Source organism: Saccopteryx bilineata, chromosome 1 (genome assembly GCF_036850765.1).
Source record: "Saccopteryx bilineata isolate mSacBil1 chromosome 1, mSacBil1_pri_phased_curated, whole genome shotgun sequence".
NCBI classification, from domain to species: domain Eukaryota; kingdom Metazoa; phylum Chordata; class Mammalia; order Chiroptera; family Emballonuridae; genus Saccopteryx; species Saccopteryx bilineata.
This window is the reverse complement of record NC_089490.1, coordinates 405,665,379-405,684,244: the sequence shown is the minus strand read 5'-3', so window position 1 is coordinate 405,684,244 and position 18,866 is coordinate 405,665,379. Positions and strand designations below refer to the sequence as shown.

General features: G+C 64.3%; 1 protein-coding gene across 4 annotated transcripts in view; it reads left to right on the top strand.

Moving 5' to 3' along the window:
* KCNQ1 (potassium voltage-gated channel subfamily Q member 1) overlaps positions 1–18,601 on the top strand; it is a 321,605-nt gene extending 303,004 nt beyond the window's left edge. For 2 of the 4 annotated variants that reach the window (XM_066252331.1, XM_066252330.1), the window contains one exon: positions 17,474–18,601. In XM_066252331.1, the coding sequence (XP_066108428.1) occupies positions 17,474–17,844 (371 nt within the window). In that variant the 3' untranslated portion in view covers positions 17,845–18,601. The remainder of the gene's footprint in view (positions 1–17,473) is intronic. The other 2 variants (XM_066252332.1, XM_066252335.1) reach the window with 2 other exon arrangements.
* Positions 18,602–18,866: the final 265 nt, after the last annotated feature.

Below are 18,866 nucleotides of genomic sequence, written 5' to 3'. Positions count from 1 at the left end.
GAGAGAGGGGTGTCCTTGTACCCAGAGCCGGTCACAGGGGAAAACAGACCGAGAAACTGGGACAGTCAGTGCTTTCCAAAGGCGTGACCGAGGCCAGAGGTGCGCTGGACCCTCCTTCCCCACCCCACCCCCTGCCCCCGGGCCCTTGGGCTCCCTGGGTGTGGGCTAGTGGCTGAGGAGCCAGGGCTGCAGACCCTGACCGACAGGGAGGCCCACGCGTCCTGAGTCCTCTGCCCACCGCCACTCAGCCTCCCTCCAGGACAGCGGGCACTGAGGGGGCGGGAGGGGCCCCCTGTCCACGCGCCAGCCTCCCCTTGGTGCTCGCTGCCGGGGGCCCCGCCCGCGTGCTTGCCATCCCAGCAGCGATGCCGCCTTCTTTGGGTTCGATGTCCTTGTCTTCAGCAAATATTTTCTGAATGTCTGCTCTGCGCGAGGCCCTGGGACACAGGGAACTATGTGGACTGCCCGGAGGACGTCGTGTCCAGTGGGCCCCGGACAGTAAACAGACAGTTCATTATCTTTCCCCAGGGACGGGGCAGGCGGGGGTGGGTGCCCAGCACGGCCGGTCACTCACACTTCGGTGTCAGTGCATTTCTCCCGGGCCTGGTCCGTGAAGGACCAGGCCCCGGGTGGACTCACGCTCCAGGGGTTGGAGTGGAAGAGGTGGTGGGGAGGGCGGTCAGAGCAGAGGAGCAGGGCAAGGACTTCCCAGAGATGCTTTCCGCAGCTCCCACACTCCCCCGCTGCACCCCAGGGGCCCCCGGGAGGCCCTTCCTTGGACCCTTCCACCCGGCCCGGTCCCCGACCCCCTCCCCCCGCCATCCTGGAAACGATTTTGTTGTCTGCGGAGATCATGTGAACCGCCTGTGAGTTATAGCTCTCCGGGGCAAGCAGCCTGTTACCTAACCAGGCCTGGCTTGTGCCCATGTCCTGAGTAATTATTGGGGGGCGGGGGGCCGCCCAGCCGGCCACGGAGCCTCTCCGAGGGACGGCTATTGTTCCTCGTGTCCGCTGCGTTTGAGGAGTACATTTCATGTCAGCTGTGACTTGGAAGGAAAGAGGGGCCCAGCCTAAAGGGGGGAGAAAAACACATGAAGAAACGGAGACCAGAGTGGTGGAGGGCGGCTTAACCCTTCGGGGGGCCCCCTCCCCATGCTCCTCAGCTCCCCCGGTTGCCTGACAGAGAGAGCAGGCTGTCAGGGATCAGAACCTGCGGCCAGGCCCGGCGGCCACCGCTTGGCAGCACCGATGGAAACCGCCGTGCGGTTACGCACAGACAGTCACGGAAACCGGGAGGACCGCAGCTGAGGGCACGCCAGGCCCGGCCCCGGGCCCTCCCCCCCCCCGCCCCCCACCACACACACACACAGTTCTCACCCCGCAAATGTGCACCCGGGCACCCACAGTGGGGCGGCGGCTCTGGGCCAGCACCCCGAGCCCTCTGCCCAGAGGCGGGCCCTGGCAGGGAGCTGGGAATGGCATGTGGGGTACCCCAGGGCCCCCCCCGGGCACCCCTGGTCTTAGGAACTCAGCTCTGCCTCCATCGGGGGTCCGTGGGCTCAGTGACCGAAGCACCTACTCTGTGCCAGGAGGTGCACCGGGGGCCAGGAGGCCACATAAGCCCCTTCCTCAGGCAGCACAGTCCTGGGGAGACGGGGAGGAAACGGCCAGGGGGCGGCTGGTGGGGGGGCCCAGGTCATGGGGCAGCAAGGCGTATGAGGAGGAGGGCGCGGCCAGTGCGGTGAGCCCGGGGAGCAGGGGTTCTCCACGGAGCAGAAGCTGAGCGGGCCAGGGGTGAGCTGGACGGACGTCTGGATGTCCAGGAGCGGAGGAAGGGCTGCCCGCCCGAAGCCCCCGAAGCCCCCTCCTGATGCCTCTGCCCCCCTCCCCACTGGGGCCTGGGAAGGTTCCCGTACTTTCTGGTGCTAAAAAGTGCATTGACTCCCTCGCTCCGCCGTTCACTAAGTTGTTGGACAAATCTTTACAAAGATCTGTGGGCAGGGGGCTCTGAGCCCCGAGGTCCCTAGGGTGAGAGAGCCTGGAGTGCTTGGGGGGATCTGCGGCCCCCAGGCCAGGGGGGACTCTGTGAGCGTGACGAGGCGAGGTGGGGTACAGGCAGGGGCCAGATCGGGGCCGTGCTGGACGCGCTTTCCATGGACCGGAAGCCATATAGGAGGATCTCAGGCAGCCCTGCCAGAAATGACATGCCCTGATTTACACACTTCTGAGCTGTGAGCAGAGCGGGGTGGGGGTCCCAGGGTGAGGCAGTTGGCGGAGAGGCCATGGACCCGGTTCAGGACGAGGGGGGTTGGCCCCAGCTGTTGCTGAGACACTGACATCAGGGGTGGCCTAATCGAGAGAGAATTTTTGCTGTGCAAGAGGCCCCCCTCCCCCGGCCACGTGGAAGCCAGCGCCCAGGGCTGAAGTGCAGAGAGGGCGCTGCTACGGGGCCCAGGGCCCCGGTCTCGGTGCCCTGCTCTGTGCGCCATGCCGGGCGTCCGTCCGGGGCTCCCGGTGGCTGTTCCTGTGGTCGCCATCCACACCCGCATCCCAGCAGCAGAAAGCAGCAGGAAGGAGGGGGCCCTGCCCAGAAGTTACCTTTGTTAGCAACCCCCCCCCCATCATCTGCATTGACCAAAATGTAACACTAGGCATCCCCAAGTCACAACAAGGGCTCCTGGGGAAACCAAGTCTCTATTGCAGGCAGCCAGATACCTCCTCGTTTAGCTCCCGGTTCCGTGGATGAGAAAGGAGAAAATGGGCCCCGGCTCAGCTGGTCGGGAGAGTCAACCCGACATGTCAAGGTTGCAGGTTCGATCCCCAGTCAGGGCACATGCCAGAATCTACCAATGAAAGGCTGGATGGACGGAACAACAAATTGAGGTTTCTCTCTCTCTCTGTCTGTCCCTTCTCTATGTGTGTCTGTCTGTCTCTCCCCTTTCTCTTTCTCTCTCTCTCTCTCTCTCAAAAAGAAATCAATTTTAAAAAGGTGAAAATGGCTCTGGGGACAATTAGCCACTTTTGCCGCAAGACAAACTGTAAGTGGTTTGGAGACCGGATAGAAAAACCTCAGGTAGAAACTGGATGTCAGAAGGGGGACCCCACCATTTCTTGGGAGAGGACAGTGTGGGGAATCGAATGCACTGATTCTAAATGCCTCTGGGAGGCCACATGGTGAGGCCAGGGCCTGGGGTCCAGGGCCTGTTGGGCCCTGAGAGTCTGAAGCTGGAGCCACCAGCATGTGGACGTGGTGAGGTCAGCCACAGAGGGAGCACCACCTGTACTAAGGAGCAGGGACGGCCACCACGCAGTGGCCGGCAGGGAAAGGGGCCGCAGAGGTGACCGGGAGGAGAGAGACCCAGGACGATGTGGATCCTGGAGCTGCAGGACGTCAGCAGGGAGGGGTCGTCAGCAGGGAGGGGCTGTCAGCAGGGAGGGGTCGTCAGCAGGGAGGGGCCACCCCCTCACAGGAAAGCTCTGAGAAGTCAGTGCAGAAGGCAGCGTGCAGTGGCCCCTGGGAGGACACTGGAGGGACCCTGGGGTGCCGGGGACAGAAGCCTGGGTGGAAAAGGCCTGACACGTTCGTGTACAACCTCTGGATAAATCCGGCGAGTTCACTTCCACGCCCTCCGAGCCCTGCTCAAAGGCCAGCAGCAGCATTCAACAATGTTAAGGTATAAATCAAAAGCAGTCAGGAGAGAAGACAAGGGAGACACACAAAAAAAGGTGACCAAAGTTTGGAAATTGGGAAGCGGAAGGACCCGTGGAGACCAGGGAATGTGGACAACAAACGAGGCTGCAGGGAGAGGAAGGAGAATTGCTGAGAAAAAGGCAGCTCCCAGCCCAAACCCCGGACAGACTGGTGGACTGCAGCCCGGGGTGTCCTCAAAGCTGGGGCTGGGGGGCAGGACCGCAGGCGGGAAAGTATCCACTGAGGATCTGTCCGAGCAGCCTAGGGAGCCAGGTGTGTCCACCCCCCAGCCCAGCCCAAGACAGGAGGGCTTAGTCCCTAGAGAAGCTAGGCCTGAGAGGTTCTGAATTTGGGTTCACCAAGAGCACCCAGAGTGGGGGATCTGCTTCATGATAAAGAACACGAATAAAATAAAATAAAGGGGACTCAGTGGACACTGTGCTAAAGACACTCCTCTCCTCTCTGTTCCTCAGTTCCCAGAATGCCCTCAGCAGGACACATCATTGTGATACCAGAGCACCAGCCAAAAAAAGCGGGGGGGGGAGGGGGACACCCTCAGTTTCCAGGGACAAACTGTGGGTCACCCACAGAGGCCATCAGACTTTCCAACAACAAGGAAAGGAGTCAACCCATCATGGAGAAATGAGCCTTCAAACTTCTGAAGAAGGGAAAAACAGAAAACAAAAAAACAAATCATTTCCAATCTAGAATTCCATACCCAGTCAGACGTCCAGGCCAGGAGAATCCAAAGACAACAAGCATTTATTTATTTATTTATTTCCTGTATTTTTCTGAAGCCGGAAACAGGGAGAGACAGTCAGACAGACTCCCGCATGCGCCCGACCGGATCCACCCGGCATGCCCACCAGGGGGCGATGCTCTGCCCACCAGGGGGCGATGCTCTGCCCCTCTGGGGTGTCGCTCTGTTGCGACCAGAGCCACTCTAGCGCCTGGGGCAGAGGCCGAGGAGCCATCCCCAGCACCCGGGCCAACTTTGCTCCAATGGAGCCTTGGCTGCGGGAGGGGAAGAGAGAGACAGAGAGGAAGGAGAGGGGGAGGGGTGGAGAAGCAGATGGGCGCTTCTCCTGTGTGCCCTGGCCAGGAATCGAACCTGGGACTCCTGCATGCCAGGCCGACGCTCTACCACTGAGCCAACCGGCCAGGGCCAGGCAGTTATTTTAACAGGCGTGGCAGAAAGGAGATCTCGGTCTCGGCATCCCCGCTGGCCGGTCGCTGTGTAACGGGCCGAACGCGTCCGGAGCGGGGAACAGCAAGGGCGTGTGGCATGGAGGGTCACCTGGGTCAAGCTGGCGGGCAGCTCTGGTTTCGGGAGGCGGGGACGGAGACATACAGCAGCAGGAGAGCTCTTCACAGGGGTTTGCTTGCTGGTGGCGGGGAAACCCCAGAACGGAGGGAGAGCGGGGTGGGGAGGCGGCTAGGGAAGTCCGCCGATGCCCCGGTGAAGAGGAGGAGGAGACGGTCCACCGAGGAGAGGAGCCGGGGCTCTGGGCGAGGGAGGATGAGGGCATTCGGGAAGAGCAGGACAGGGGGTCGAGGAGCAGGGTAGGGAGGCCTCCCCTCTGCACGTGCAGACTCAGACCAGCAGGAGCCCTCTGGGTCGCTGGGGGCTACGGCCGTGAGGGACAGGGCAGTGGGGAGAGAGCTGGGCTCCCTGGTGGGTGTCCTGTCCCCTTCTTCAATCAAGGGTGACTGACAAAGGGACCCGGACTCCTGCCCGAGTGGGTCTCTTGGAGCCGGGACTCGAGCAGCACCGGGGAATGGTCTCTGAGACCCCCAGACCCAGGCCCTCACAGGGAAGCATCAGGCTGGGACAGTGCGTGACCCCAGTCCTCCCAGAGGCCTGTGGACTACACCCAGCCTGGTCAGCGTGGGCTCTCCCACCCTGGCCCCGTGTTCCAAAGAGCCCTTCCTCCTGATCCCCGGAGCAGGGAGGGCAGGCTGGGAGCCGCAGGATGGGCCTGAACCTCTCAATAGCCCTAGGCCTTCCTCCTGATCCCCGGAGCAGGGAGGGCGGGCTGGGAGCCACAGGATGGGCCTGAACCTCTCACTAGCCCTAGGCCTTCCTCCTGATCCCCGGAGCAGGGAGGGCGGGCTGGGAGCCACAGGATGGGCCTGAACCTCTCACTAGCCCTAGGCTGGCCATGCAGGCCCCTCCAGCCAGCCCAGGGCCTCCTTCCTGGGTGGAGGCATCTCTACCTTCTGAGCATCGTGGGCCTTTGTGGGAGCCCCCCACCCCTGTCTGGTCACTCTTGGGCCTCCCAAGGACACCCACACCTGTCCCCTGCAGCACATGAACCGCATGACCACACACCTAGGGTTCAGGGCCAGACTTCCTAAGGACGCCGGCTTCAGCATGGAGGCTGGGCTGAGGTGGGGCAGAGTACACGGGCGTGGCAGTGAGGGGTGGCCTGTCACCTGCACAGGGGCTGCAGGTTGGCTAGCCAGGGAGTCGGTGAGTTAGGCTGGGGCGTGAGGGACAGATGTACTACTGGAGAACGTCGTTCCGACCTGGTCCTGGGTCCTCTTGTCACCGAGCAAGCATCCCCACACAGACCCTCCGGCTGGTGGCAGACAGACCGTCCTGGGCAGTGCGGGCGGCCGCACCCTGTCCCAGGCGGGTGGGCTGCATGCGGAGGGCCTGCCCACCAGAGGTGGGACGAGACTGTCCTCGGCCATCTCAGGGTCAGGAAGCGCATGAGGTGGCTGTCAGGCCTCGCAATGGGGAGACACACCAGGTCTCTACGGCTCACCCTGCCTTCGAGGCCTCAAAGAGTGGCTTTCCACTCCTGTCCCTGCTCGATCCTCTGGGGGCCGGTCCCCCCCCCTGGTCTGCAGGGGCTGCCACTCTGTGGGGGGTTCTTCCCTGGCAGGCTGCTCAGCTCGCCAAACAGAGAGGGCATGGGGGCCGGGCCCACCCGTGAGGTGCTGAGCTCCCTGACCCCAAGCCTGTGCAACAGAGGGAGGGAGGGAGGAGGGGAGGGAGGGAAGGAGGGAGCGCCGATGGGTGGAGGGAGGACGGGTTGAGGGGGCCTCTGGCTCCAGGGTTCTGGGCCTCACAGGCTGCGAGGGTGGGGAAGGCACCCCAGCCCCCAGCCCCCAGCCCCGCCACGGGGCCCCGAGTGCCTGCGAGTGCCTGCAGGGGAGGGGCTCTCCTCCCCTCCAGCAGGAAGGGCCTGTTCCAGGAGAAGGCTGCAACCTCAGCAGTGGGGCCCCATCCGTCCAGGGCTCCCTCCCCACAAGGCTGTTCCAGGTTCCAGGAAAGGGGCTGGAGCCGAGATTCCAGCGTTGGGCCGCCCAGCCCCCATCTGGGACCTCAGCCCAGAGCCCCCGGGGCCCAACCTCCAACTTGCTTCCAGCCTCAGGGAGGCTAATTCAGGCATCCTGTCTTAGGAGCGGAAGGGGGGCTGTGCTGAGCGCGTGGGGGGGGGCCCAGGTTACCCTCCCCCCCTCTGGGGTCAGCACAGCCGCAGCCCGCCCCTGCTTGGCTGAGGACGGGGCTGCTGTCTCCAAGCCAGGGCTGTGGCGGGAAGGCAACAAAGACAGGACACCCCGGCACCCCAAGGGCAGGCGGGGCCCCCCGGGCTGGGGAGGGCTGGCCCGTAACCTGGCTCTTCCAGCCCCTCGGTCCAGCTCCCAGCGTCCCCCCACTCCCAGCGCAGGGCCCAGCACAGCTCTGACGACAGTCTGTAAGTCCACGTCCACACGCACGTGCCCGCACACACACACGCACACACAGGCCCAGCCCCTGAGCCCCTCTGCCGGTTGCCCTACCTGGTACTGACCAGGACAGTTCTGGCCTCTGTGGTGGACATTCACTCTTCCTTCCCTTCTTTCCTGGGCACCTACTATGTGCCAGGCACTTAGCTAGCAGCTGTGACACAATAAGTGGAAGCCTCAACCTCAAGGAGACCCACAGGGCACAGTGGCAGGAAACAAGTCAGCAAAACAGGGACCAGTGCCAAGACCAGGACAGCAGAGAGCATCTCAGGCACACTGGGTGACCCTGACAGGGGACATTTAAGTAAATACTTAAAGGAGGGCAGAAGCAGCCTGAAGCTTGGAGAGAAAGAGCCTGCCTCCCTGAAGCAGCACGTGCAAAGGGCCTGAGGCAGGACTGGGCAACACAAGAGTGAGCAGAGACCGTGGGGAGGATGTGGCCAGAGTCAACATTTTAACATTGCTCTCCTGGGCCCTGAGAGTGGCCATGGAGTCCAGGTAAGAGGCCACAGTGGCATCTGGGAGGTGCCGGTGGCTCAGCCCAGAGCGGTGGCCATGGTGGGAGGAGGCCCTGGAGGTCTCCAGCCTTGTCCATGCTGGGTCCCTCTGCGGCTAGGTCAGAGGAGGGGTGTGAGAGAAACCATCAGGGTGACCCCTGGCTTTCCAGCCTGGCCGCTTAACTGAGCGAGAGCAGCCTGGTAGGGACCCGAGGTCCAGAAAGGATTCATTGCCCTCCGGATGCCCAGCGGGCGTTCCGCGTAAATCTGGGGCCCAGGCTGGAGACGTGCGTGTAGGATCACCAGAATGTGGTGGGTGCTGCCTGGCCTGAGCCCAGAGGGCAGTGGACACCTCTGAGCAGAGATGGTGGCGACCACAAGTGTCAAAGTCCAGAGAGAATTCTGTTTGTTCTGTTGTTGTGGGCTGGTGGGGGGGGGGCGGGCGTGCAGGGTTTGGGGGGAGGGGAGAAGCTGAGGGTTCAGGCAGCCAGGCTGGGGCTCTTCTCTTCCAGGTCAGTGGGGAGTCGGGTGGAAGGGGAGACAGAGACAGAGGACGGAAGGAGGGAGATGGATGGACCAGATGGGCAGCAGGGAGGCCAGCAGGCAGAGTTGGGCCACAGAGCCTCCTGCCCGGCAGTCGGGGGCAGACAGGCTGCAGCCTCCGGTGGGCACCCGCTGTTGCCGAGGAGCCGGACCCACGCAGCTCTGGCTCAGCCCAGGGGCGCGGGCAGGGGCTTCGGCTCAGAATGGTCTGGAAGCAGCCGGGCAGAGCAGGAGGACCCCACCCTGCCCGCAGGGCGGCAGGAAGGAGGGGTGAGGAGTCAGTCAAGGAGCGGACCAGGCGGCCCTGAGCAGGGAAGGGTGGTGGGAGCGTGGAGGGAGCCACGGGGAGGGGCCCCGTGCACAGCAGGCCTTGGCCACGTGCACCGTACACTGTGCCCCGAGACCTCTCCCTGCAGCAGCGCCCCTGCCCCGGGTCCCCTGCAGACCGCACAGGGGTCCTGCCTGGGGAGCCCTCAGCCTCCCTACCGCTGGTGGGATGGGCACCGGGCACGTGACGCGGCTGCACGGAGAGCAAGCTCTGCAGACATGTTTCAACACGGCAGCCTCAGAACCTGAGTTGGGTGAAAACAAGCGAGCGGAGAACCATGCAGGCTAAACCGCACAGTGGATACTGTATCCCCTGCCCAGGCTGTTTTGAAATTGCTGAGATCCGCTCAGCTAGTTACAGTTACCTGGGAGGGTGGGGGTGGGGGTGGGGGAGACACCAGAGTAAGGCACTGTGTCAGAGGGGATGCTTCCTGGAGATGTTTTTACTTTTCAGAGAGAATGTTTTTCGAAGAGTACTTACTTACATTTCGTGCAAAACCTTGTAAACGGGCTAATTTAAAAACAAGAACTCCAGCTGGGTGGAATGTGTTGCCTGGGGGGGGGGCATGGAGGGGCTCCCCTGCAGGCCAGCGTGGTGGAGGGTGCAGACGGGGGTGGGGTGGGGGCGGGCAGTCCCCAGCCCTCAGGGAGGGGCTCGTGCAGCGTGTGCAGTCAGGGACAGCCTGGGGAGCGATTGTGAATGTCCAGGGAGACATTGGGACCCCGGGGAAAACAGCAGCAACCAAGGGAGGTGTGGAGAGAAAACTTAGCAGGCTGTGGGCACCGCAGGTGTTAGGGGACAGGGAAGGGATCAGAGGCAGCAGGGAGGAACCAGGGAACTGGGGACACACTGGGGCCTTCTTCCCCTGAGCCCACCACAAGGACTGGCCAGGGGAGTGGGCCCCTGCCCCCAGGACAGGCTGACCACAGACACACAGACCTCTATTCACAGACAGGACCACCCCACCGCCCTCCGCCGCCGGCTGCCCTCGCTGCAGGACAGGCCCACGAACAGGGAGGTGACAGGGGCCGGAGCGGTCACCCGGCCCGGCAGAGCCCCTGCCCTCAGAGATGAACAATGCCGTTGGTACCGGGCAGAGTGGGGAGGTGACAGCAGGCACACCAGGGGCGGGGAGAGGGCGGGAGGCCTCGGAGACCCTCACCTCAGGCCCCAAGAGTGAGAAGGGTCCGCCAGCTCAGGAAAGGAGTGGATGGTTCCAGGGTATGGGACCAGCTGGCACCGAGGTCCGAGGCAGGCAGGGAGGGAGGGTGAGGCACATCCAAGGAGCTGGAAGAAGCCACCACAGGACAGGAAGGGGCAGTGGCCGAGGTGGGACACGGTGCAGACCGTGAGGGACCGTCCGGTCAAAGTGGGACTGTCTTTATCCTGAGAGCAGTGGAGAGGCCTGTAGGAGACTCACGCAGGGCAGGACTCTGGGGGCCGGCCGGCGTGCAGAGGGCTCAGAGGGCCCAGGGGTCCTGGCCAGGCGTGGGCGGAGGGGTGGCTGTGCCCAGGAGAAGCAGCCGGGGGCAGGGAGGATGGTGAGGATAGACCTGCCTGCCCACGCCCTGGCCGGTGGGGTGGTTGTGCCCGGGAGAAGCAGCCGGGGGCGGGGAGGATGGTGAGGATGGACCCGCCTGCCCACTGTCCCTGGCTGGAGGGGTGGCTGTGCCCGGGAGAAGCGGCCGGGGGCGGGGAGGATGGTGAGGATGGACCCGCCTGCCCACGCCCTGGCTGGAGGGGTGGCTGTGCCCGGGAGAAGCGGCCGGGGGCAGGGAGGATGGTGAGGATAGACCCGCCTGCCCACGCCCTGGCCGGAGGGGTGGCTGTGCCCGGGAGAAGCGGCCGGGGGCGGGGAGGATGGTGAGGATAGACCCGCCTGCCCACTGTCCCTGGCCGGAGGGGTGGCTGTGCCCGGGAGAAGCGGCCGGGGGCGGGGAGGATGGTGAGGATGGACCCGCCTGCCCACTGTCCCTGGGCTGTATGTCGCCACCCCCACCAGGCCCGGGGCATCGTCTGGGGGTGCCAGCTGCCCACGTGCTCCAGGTGCGGCGTGTCCCGCCCGGCCTCCCCAAGGTGGGGGTCGGGAGAATGCAGCTCAGGTCGGGCCTTAGCCAGATGCCAACAGGAGCACGGCCTCTCGGCGTCCAGAGCCGTTTCCCGGCTGGCTGGGCCCCCCTGTGGCCCCGGGGCAGCCTGTCGGGGAGGCCAGAGCCCTGTTCATCCTGCACCAGGGTCTCTCCTGACCCACCCGCCCGGTGGCTGTGGGGTTTCCTGGCCACTGTGTGTCCCAGGCCCCCTGACTCTGCCACTGATCCTGTCCATAACCTCTATCCCACGAGCCCGCGCCTCCCTGGGGTCCACATGGCACGGCCTCCGTGAGGCCATAGTGGACGCGACTCCCCGCACACATGAGCCTGACAGAGAGGCAGGGGCGGGAGGGGACGGCGAGCCACGTGGGGGGGGGGGTGAGCACGCAGGTGCGGGAGACACACGAGGACCTCCGTGGGGCTTTTGTCCTCGGGGGGTGGGGGTGGGGGTGGGGGTGAGGGGAACAACGAAAGACAAAAGGCCTAGTAAATACGCCAGTGACGTGGGGGGAGTTCCTGGGAAAGGAAGTGTGGGTGACGGAGGACCGGGTGGGGGGGTGGCAGAGAGCCCGGCACAGAGCCCGGGGGGGCCTCCTGGAGGGACACAACAGGTGGGGAAATGGAGGCACCCAGGAAGGTGCTCCTGCAGGTGGGCAGGAGCCGGGGACAGGCCGGGAGCCCCGTGCCAGGAGCCGAGCAGAGGGACCAGGGCTGACGGGGGTCTCCGAGTTCCGAGCCAGAGAGCGAGATCTCCAGGACTCGGAGCACTGGGCCTTCCGTGGGGCCAGGCGATGGGCGGCAGGCGCTCAGCTGGCCGCCGCCTGGGACCAGTGGCAGGGGGGCCAGCACGTCACTTAGAGGTGGTGGCACCAGTGGACGGGGTCCCAGGGCTGGGTGTGGAGAGGGGAGCTTGTGCTGCCGACGTGGCTGGCAAAGCTGTTCCCGGGACGCCCCCACACCCCAGCCCAGTCGGGTTAGCCTGTGAGGAGGCAGGATGTGAACGCAGGCAGCTGGTCTGTGTCTCCGAGCCGTCCCGGGACCCAGACCCCCTGCTGTGCTGCCCCGCAGGGGTCCGCATGCCACCAGGGCCTCCTGCAGAGGGGGGCTGCACGCAGGCCGCAGGCACGCACACCCGTCCTTGCCCACAGAGCCAGTCCTGTCCCCTGAGCACAGGCCCCCCTGGGGACAGAAGGCCCCTGCAGGGTGGCTGCCGGGGAGGAGGGAGAACCGGCTGTAAAAACCTCTCCGAGAGCTGGAGCACTAAAACCCAGTCATAAACACAATCGCACCGTCTTCTGCTGTAAATTTCAACGTTATGAAGCGCTGCGGTCCATTTCCAGCCGTGCCCAGCCCGGGAGGACCGTCCAGCACCCCAGCCCCCACGAGAGGTGATTTATGGGTGTGATTCCCGCGCTCCAGCCATGGGGGAGGGGCGTTCCAAGCCCTGAGGAGCCACAGGGCCCCCCCCCCCGCCAGGAGCAGGGCCCACAGGCCTGTGTGCACGCTGCTCTGGGTAGGGGCCGGGCCGGCACACCCCCAGCCGAGGGCACCCTGCAGCACCCTCCCCTCCCCGCCAGGGCACGAGGGTCCCCAGGGGCTCTGGAGTGAGGGCACTGGACCGTGCAGCGACCCCCACGTTCACCCCGGTGGGTGCCGGTGCCGGTGGAGGAACCCGGCTCCTGCAGCCGGAGGGCAGTTAGAAACAGCACCGCAGGGAGCAGACACACTGCACGCCGGGTGCCCTGAAGAGAGCGAGGCCGCGCAGGGGACGGGAGGGCCGCCGCAGAGGGAGGGAGGGAGGTGGCTCAGAGCAGGGCTGCTGCCAGGCCAAGGGGGCGAGTGGGCCAGGTGGCAGGGGCAGCAGGGACACGGGCCGGCCGCCGTGTGTGTGAGGACCAGAGCGCGGCGAGGCCCAGCACAGAGTGAGAGGGAGGCAGGCCAGTCCGTGATGGGGTACAGGTGGGGGAGCACGAAGGGGACTGGGGTCTCTCCTGCGAGTGAGATAGAAGGTTGGGAGGGTCCGAGCAGGGCGGTGACGTGACCTGGTCTTTGTCTTCGAGGGACCGCGTGCGGAAGTGTGTCGTGGGGAGGGGGGGCCGGCAGGCAGGCCACACAGTGGTCCCAGCAGCCGAGGGTGACGCCCAGGCCTCGGCCGGCCAGAGCCACGAGGGGCGGCAGGGGTCCCCCGGGTCCTGCTGGCGGACAGAGCAGAGCGGAGATCTGGAGCCCTTTCCTGAGAGGAGCTGGGAAAGGAGCCGTGTGGGGTGGAGGGAGGGAAACGCTGAAACAGAGAGGCAAGGAAAGTGCAGGGTCAGGGTCCGAGTTCAGACCTGCGCACACAGGTCCTGGGCGCTCCCCGTCCAGAGGACAGCAGACCGCGCCTGTCACGGCAGGGTGGCCCACCTCCTGTCCTGGTCCATGCAGGGTTCTGGGCGGGCAGACAGCAGGACACATCCAGGGCCTCTGTCTTCTCGATGTGGGTGCTCAGCGACACTGTGACCCCCACCACCCTGAGCAGACGTGGGCACAGGCACTCCTGTCTGCCACTCAGAATTCACATGTCAGACCTTGTGCTGGGGGCTTCTCACAAAGTCTGTGTTATAGGGCTGGCAGGGTGGCAGGGTGGCACTGCCCACCTACCCAGAGGACTTTGAATATGACCGGGGCCCTGGACAGGGGCCCCTCCTGAACTGGCCAGAGTAGGGACTGGGAGGGCGTTGGGCAGAGATCCCCAGTGAGCCCTCTTGGACCCGCCCCGGGCTGTGCCAGCCCACCGGTCCCTCCAAGCTGCGTCAGGTACTCTAGACCCGTCGGCCCTCCTGGCTTCAGATGGACCACCTGTCTGATGGGCTCAAGAGTGGCAGGGGGCCGTGCTGGGCACGCAGGGGCTGCCAGCCTGCAGCCAGGGCAGGAGAGAGAAGACAGGCCCCTCTGCACCCCCACACTGCCCTGGTCTCTGGGGGGGGGGGGACCAGGGAGATCCGAGTGCAGGAGAGATGGGGGCCCCGAGGAGAGTCTGTCCTCAGTGCTCCTGCCCATCCCCGTCCCGCCTCTTCTCCTCCTCCAGAAAGTGGGGGTGTTCAGAGCCCTGTTGTGGGACCCAACGGAGGATAAAGTGGGCGCCAAAGCAAAGCCCAAACGTGCTGAGTTATCAGAGCCAGTCCCCGTGCCCTGTCGGAGCTGGAAGTCCCAGCTCCCAGCACCCCTGCCCACACCCCAGCTCAGACCCAGGCTGGCCTCCAGCTCGGTGCCCAGTATGGACATCTGGAGTCTCGCTCCTGAGCACGGCTCGGTGGCTGTGTGTCTAGGACAGCCTACAGACACAAGAGGAAGGCCACAGTGGCCTCCCCCCCACCCCCGTGACCCCGACAAGGGCCCTGGGCTGGGCTGTCCTGCAGGAAGCCCCGCCCCCACCTTCAGATGCTAAATTACAGGGACCCCAGGCTCCCTCCCCGAGAGCCCCGGGCCTTGGTGTCCCTGTCTCCTGCCCAAGGCCGTAGCTGGGAGGCCATCATCGTCACCGGGTTCAGTGCTGGGATCGATGCTGAGCAGCCTCTGCAAAAATTTCCCCTGAAAAACTTGTTTTCAAGATTTTCATTTGAAAACCAATTCATAATAATAACCACATCAAACTGGAACCCCCTGTCGCCATGGGTTTGATCACTAGCCGCCCGGGGCGGGGGCGGGGGCGGTTTCTAACCAGCTGTTACTCCAATTGCTTTTTCTTTCTCTTCCGAGGGCCACGTAGCCGTCTTACGGTTATTAATTTGGTGAGTGGAGGCAAGGGAACAAGGCAGCTTTTGTTGGCCTTGTCCAACTTTAGTCACTATCAAATTGCAAATAATGACAAGATCCCAGATCCCCCAAACTGATCTTCCCCAGCAGCCCCTGGGGAAGGCGGTTCCCATCCCTCGAGGGCGGCAGAGCCTCCCTGGGCACCTGCCCCACAGACTCACCGCCCTGCGGCTGGGCTTTGGCCACGGCCATCCCTTCCTGCTCACCAGGGTCGAGATCACTGTGTATCTGAGACAAGATGAGAGGGAGGCCGCCTCGGGGACCATCTCAGACATATGGAGACCCAGAGGCCCCACCGCCGTGACCCTGGTCCAGGGCCCTCCCGGCAGGCAGACGGGCACTGTGGGATGCCCACAGGCCTGAGCCGCGGAGCCACCTGCCACAGGGCTGCCCCGAGACCCGGCCCCAGAGAAGAGCGTCCACATGTGTCCGGCTCATGCAGCCCGGGCGGTCTCACTTCAGCCTCCGGACAAGCCACTGAGGGGGTAGAGTAGCTCCCCACTTTCCAGAGAGGAAGACACAGCAGCCAGGTGTCTGCCTGGGGTCTGACTCGGCCTCCCACACCAGCCTGGCCACGGCTCATGCCACACCGTAGGTAATGAGAGAGCATTGGGGCGAGAGGGACAGAGGTGCACGTGAGCTGAGCAGAGGCCATGACAGCCCCTGGGGGCTGGGCAGCGCAGGGCAAACTCGGTAGCCAGACCCGGCAGCCCCTGGGTGGCATGTGCCACCAAGGTCAAGCCCAGGCTCCAGGAGGGGGCATAGCTTGGGGAGAGGGGACTGGGAGAACCCCACACGGCTTGGCCCATCCTCTGGTCACCATGCCTTCTGCCATCCCCAGTGGGGACTGTCATGCCAGGGTGGCCCAGGACAGAGCCCCGTCCACAGCCACGCCCAGCAGCCCCCATCTCTTCCTGCACCCCAACCCACCAGACCGCATCCTCTTCCCCAAGAACACCCCATAAACCCTTCCATACCCACCACGTACACATCTGGAGACATCAACAGATGTTCAAGTGCCGGAAAGTGAAAATTTATGAAACCACAAGTTTTCTTCTGTAATGGGTTTGGTGCATTAATTGATACCAAACCAATCGGCGCTCCACACTGGGCGCCCGCACAGTTAAGCAACAATTAATCCACACCTGGACCCGCCTTGGTCAAGGTTACGGTGTGTGGGGGGGGCCAGGAAGCGCCCCCATGGGCCTCCCAGGGTGCCAGCAGGCACAGAGACTGAGGGGTTGCTCCAGCTGCAGAGGGGGCCCTGGGGGTTCCGAGCCAGGGAGAGGGGTGGGGAGTGGGTGTGAGCAAGTCTGCTCCCCGACATCCCCTCCCACCTTGCTCACCTTCGAACCTGGCTCAGACCCCCGGGCCCGTCCTCCGCTTGCCTGATACTGTGTCTTCCCAGCTTGCCTGATACTGTGTCTTCCCAGCTTGCCTGATACTGTGTCTTCCCAGCTTGCCTGATGCTGTGTCTTCCCAGCTTGCCTGATGCTGTGTCTTCCCAGCTTGCCTGATACTGTGTCTTCCCAGCTTGCCTGATGCTGTGTCTTCCCAGCTTGCCTGATGCTGTGTCTTCCCAGCTTGCCTGATGCTGTGTCTTCCCAGCTTGCCTGATGCTGTCTTCCCAGCGTGGAATCCGGGGCTGGGGGTGGGGTGCAGGGGGGTGATGGGCGATGCAGGGGTCCTCGCTGGTGACCTTGACAAAGGCCCTTCTCCTCCTGGTGGGTGGCGTGTAGGCCTTGGCTGTGGTCTTTAAATGGCTCTGCAGAGAACCAGGGTGTGGGGCAGGAGCTGGGGGTGGGAGGGGATGAGTGGACGGCCCCAGACGCCCACAGAGAAGCCCTGCCCCCCTCCCCTCTATACCGCCTGGGCCCCTACATCAGCTTTGTTTGGGGAAATTGAAGATTGTGGCCCCTCTGGCCTGGGTGATGGACCTCTGGCAGCTGTTCCCCAGGCCTGGGACAACTGAGGAGGCAGAGACTACCCTTGGCCTTCCCGCTGAAAACAGGGGCGATGGCTCACCTGGGTTTCGGCCTCCAGAGAAGGACACAGCCCCCCTTCCAGGCCACCGTTCTGAGCTGCCCCTCCCATCTCTGCCCTGCCTGGCCCCCTCCCCTCTGGCTCAGTGTCCACAGTGAGGAGCGGGTGCCTACCGCCAAGGCCTGAGTCCCCCAGGGACCAGCTACCGGGCCTCTAGCCGCACTTACCCTACGTCACCCGGCAGCATCTTTGCCGGGGTCTTCCGCCGGCCAGCACCGCCTCCACCTGGTCCTGGGGAAAGGGCCAGCAGGAGGCCCAGGGCGGCCCGGTCATAGACACCACACACCACAGGTGTGCGTCCACACAGAAGAATGACCACAGCCAGCCCTGTCCACGGCCACAGCAGTCCACCCTTGGTGGGCTGTCTAGCCATGCCGCGCTGCCCCATAGCGGCTCTGCGCTCTGGCCGCTCAGCCCGTATCGATAGGCGGTCTGACTAACTTCTTCCCCTACCGTGGACGGAGCGCCTAGAGAGTCACCCCCAAGGGCACTGCCCCCTCTGAGCTGTGCCTTCTCCCCAGACCCTGGCTCCTGCTGGGTCACCCACCCAGAGGGACAGAGGAGGCTCCCTACACCCACATGTCTACACAGTGCACCCAGACACCCACGGGGGGGGGGCGGTCATGTACACGCAGACATACGCATAGATGGGACCAAGGCCCACACACGGCTCACGTGTGCAGGGACACTCGGGCACCCATCTGGGCTGCCCTTGCTGCCTAACTCATCTCCGCTCTTGTCCCCACAGGTGATGCAGCTGGACCAGAGGCTGGTGCTCATCACGGACATGCTTCACCAGCTCCTCTCCTTGCACCAGGGGGGCCCCCCGGGCGGGCGGCCCCCCAGCGGAGGTGGGGCCCACGTGGTCCCACCCTGCCGAGGGCCCATCAACCCCGAGCTCTTCCTGCCCAGCAACGCCCTGCCCACCTACGAACAGCTGACCGTACCCCGCAGGGGCCCGGACGAGGGGTCCTGATGCGGGCCTGGGGCCTGAGGGGGCACTCGGAAGAGCCCCCAGCCTGCCCCACCTCCCACTCCGCAGGGGCACCGTCGGGCCACCTCCTCGAAGGTCGGAGGTCGGCAGAGCCGCCCCACAAGCCTGGGCTGGGGGTTTGCTGAGGACGCCTCTTCCAGGACAGACGGTACTAGAGCTTAGCTGGGTAGGGGAGCCCCTCCCAGCCTGAGACCATGGCTTGCACGGTGATTGGGACGCAGTGGCAGGTGGCATTCTGACACTGGGTTGATCCCAGATGTGGCAGGAGATTGAGACAGGTGTGTGTAAGCTTCCTGAGTGGAGACCCAGGGGACGGTGTAGACAGGGCCTGTGGGCACCACACCCCAGGACTGGAAGCCGGGACCCAGGGAGGAGACTGGCAGGGCAGGGCAGGGCCATGCCAAACAAAGGATGCCCATGGACCCTGCTCAGAGGGACCCAGGCCTGGGCCTTGACCCTCCATCTCCAGAGATGCTGACTTGAAGGGCCAAGGACTATGAGGTCCTGAGCCCACCACTGTCCCTAGAGAGCTTCCCTGGGGTGAAATGCCCACCAGTGGAATGGGGGTGGACAGTTCCCCCACTTTGGACTGGCAGCTTCTCCTACCCATTCTGGAGAGAAGAGGGGCCCCCAGCCCCACTCACGTGCAGCCCTCGCCTCCAGCTCCCTGCCTTGGTCCGAGCAGCTGGACAGATGCACGTGGGGTATGCACAGCCCCCCCACACACACCCACATACAGGACGGGGGCTCCCTCCTGGGCATCACATTTCACAGAAATCAGAGCAATCTGCGGTGATTTGGAATCTGTGTTTTAATGAGTTTCACGGTGTGATTTTGATTCTTTCTTGTGCCGGCTTTTCTTAATAAACGTGGAGTCACCGAGTGGGTCTCACCCTGGTTCCTGGGGAGGACCCACCTTTGGGACAACCCTGTCCCCCCTCAGAACGGCCACCCTGCAACACGCCAGAGCTCCCTCACTCTGCCCACGCTGGCCCGGGTGCCCCCACCTCGCTGGCCTGGCGTTCGGGGAGCGAGGGGTCCCCCAGGGACCAGGAAGCACCTTGAGCACAGGCCACTCCTGTCCCCGTCCCCGTCCCCTGGCTCCGTGGTCGGCTCTGTCCACACGAGCTGAGCAAAGGGGAAGAAG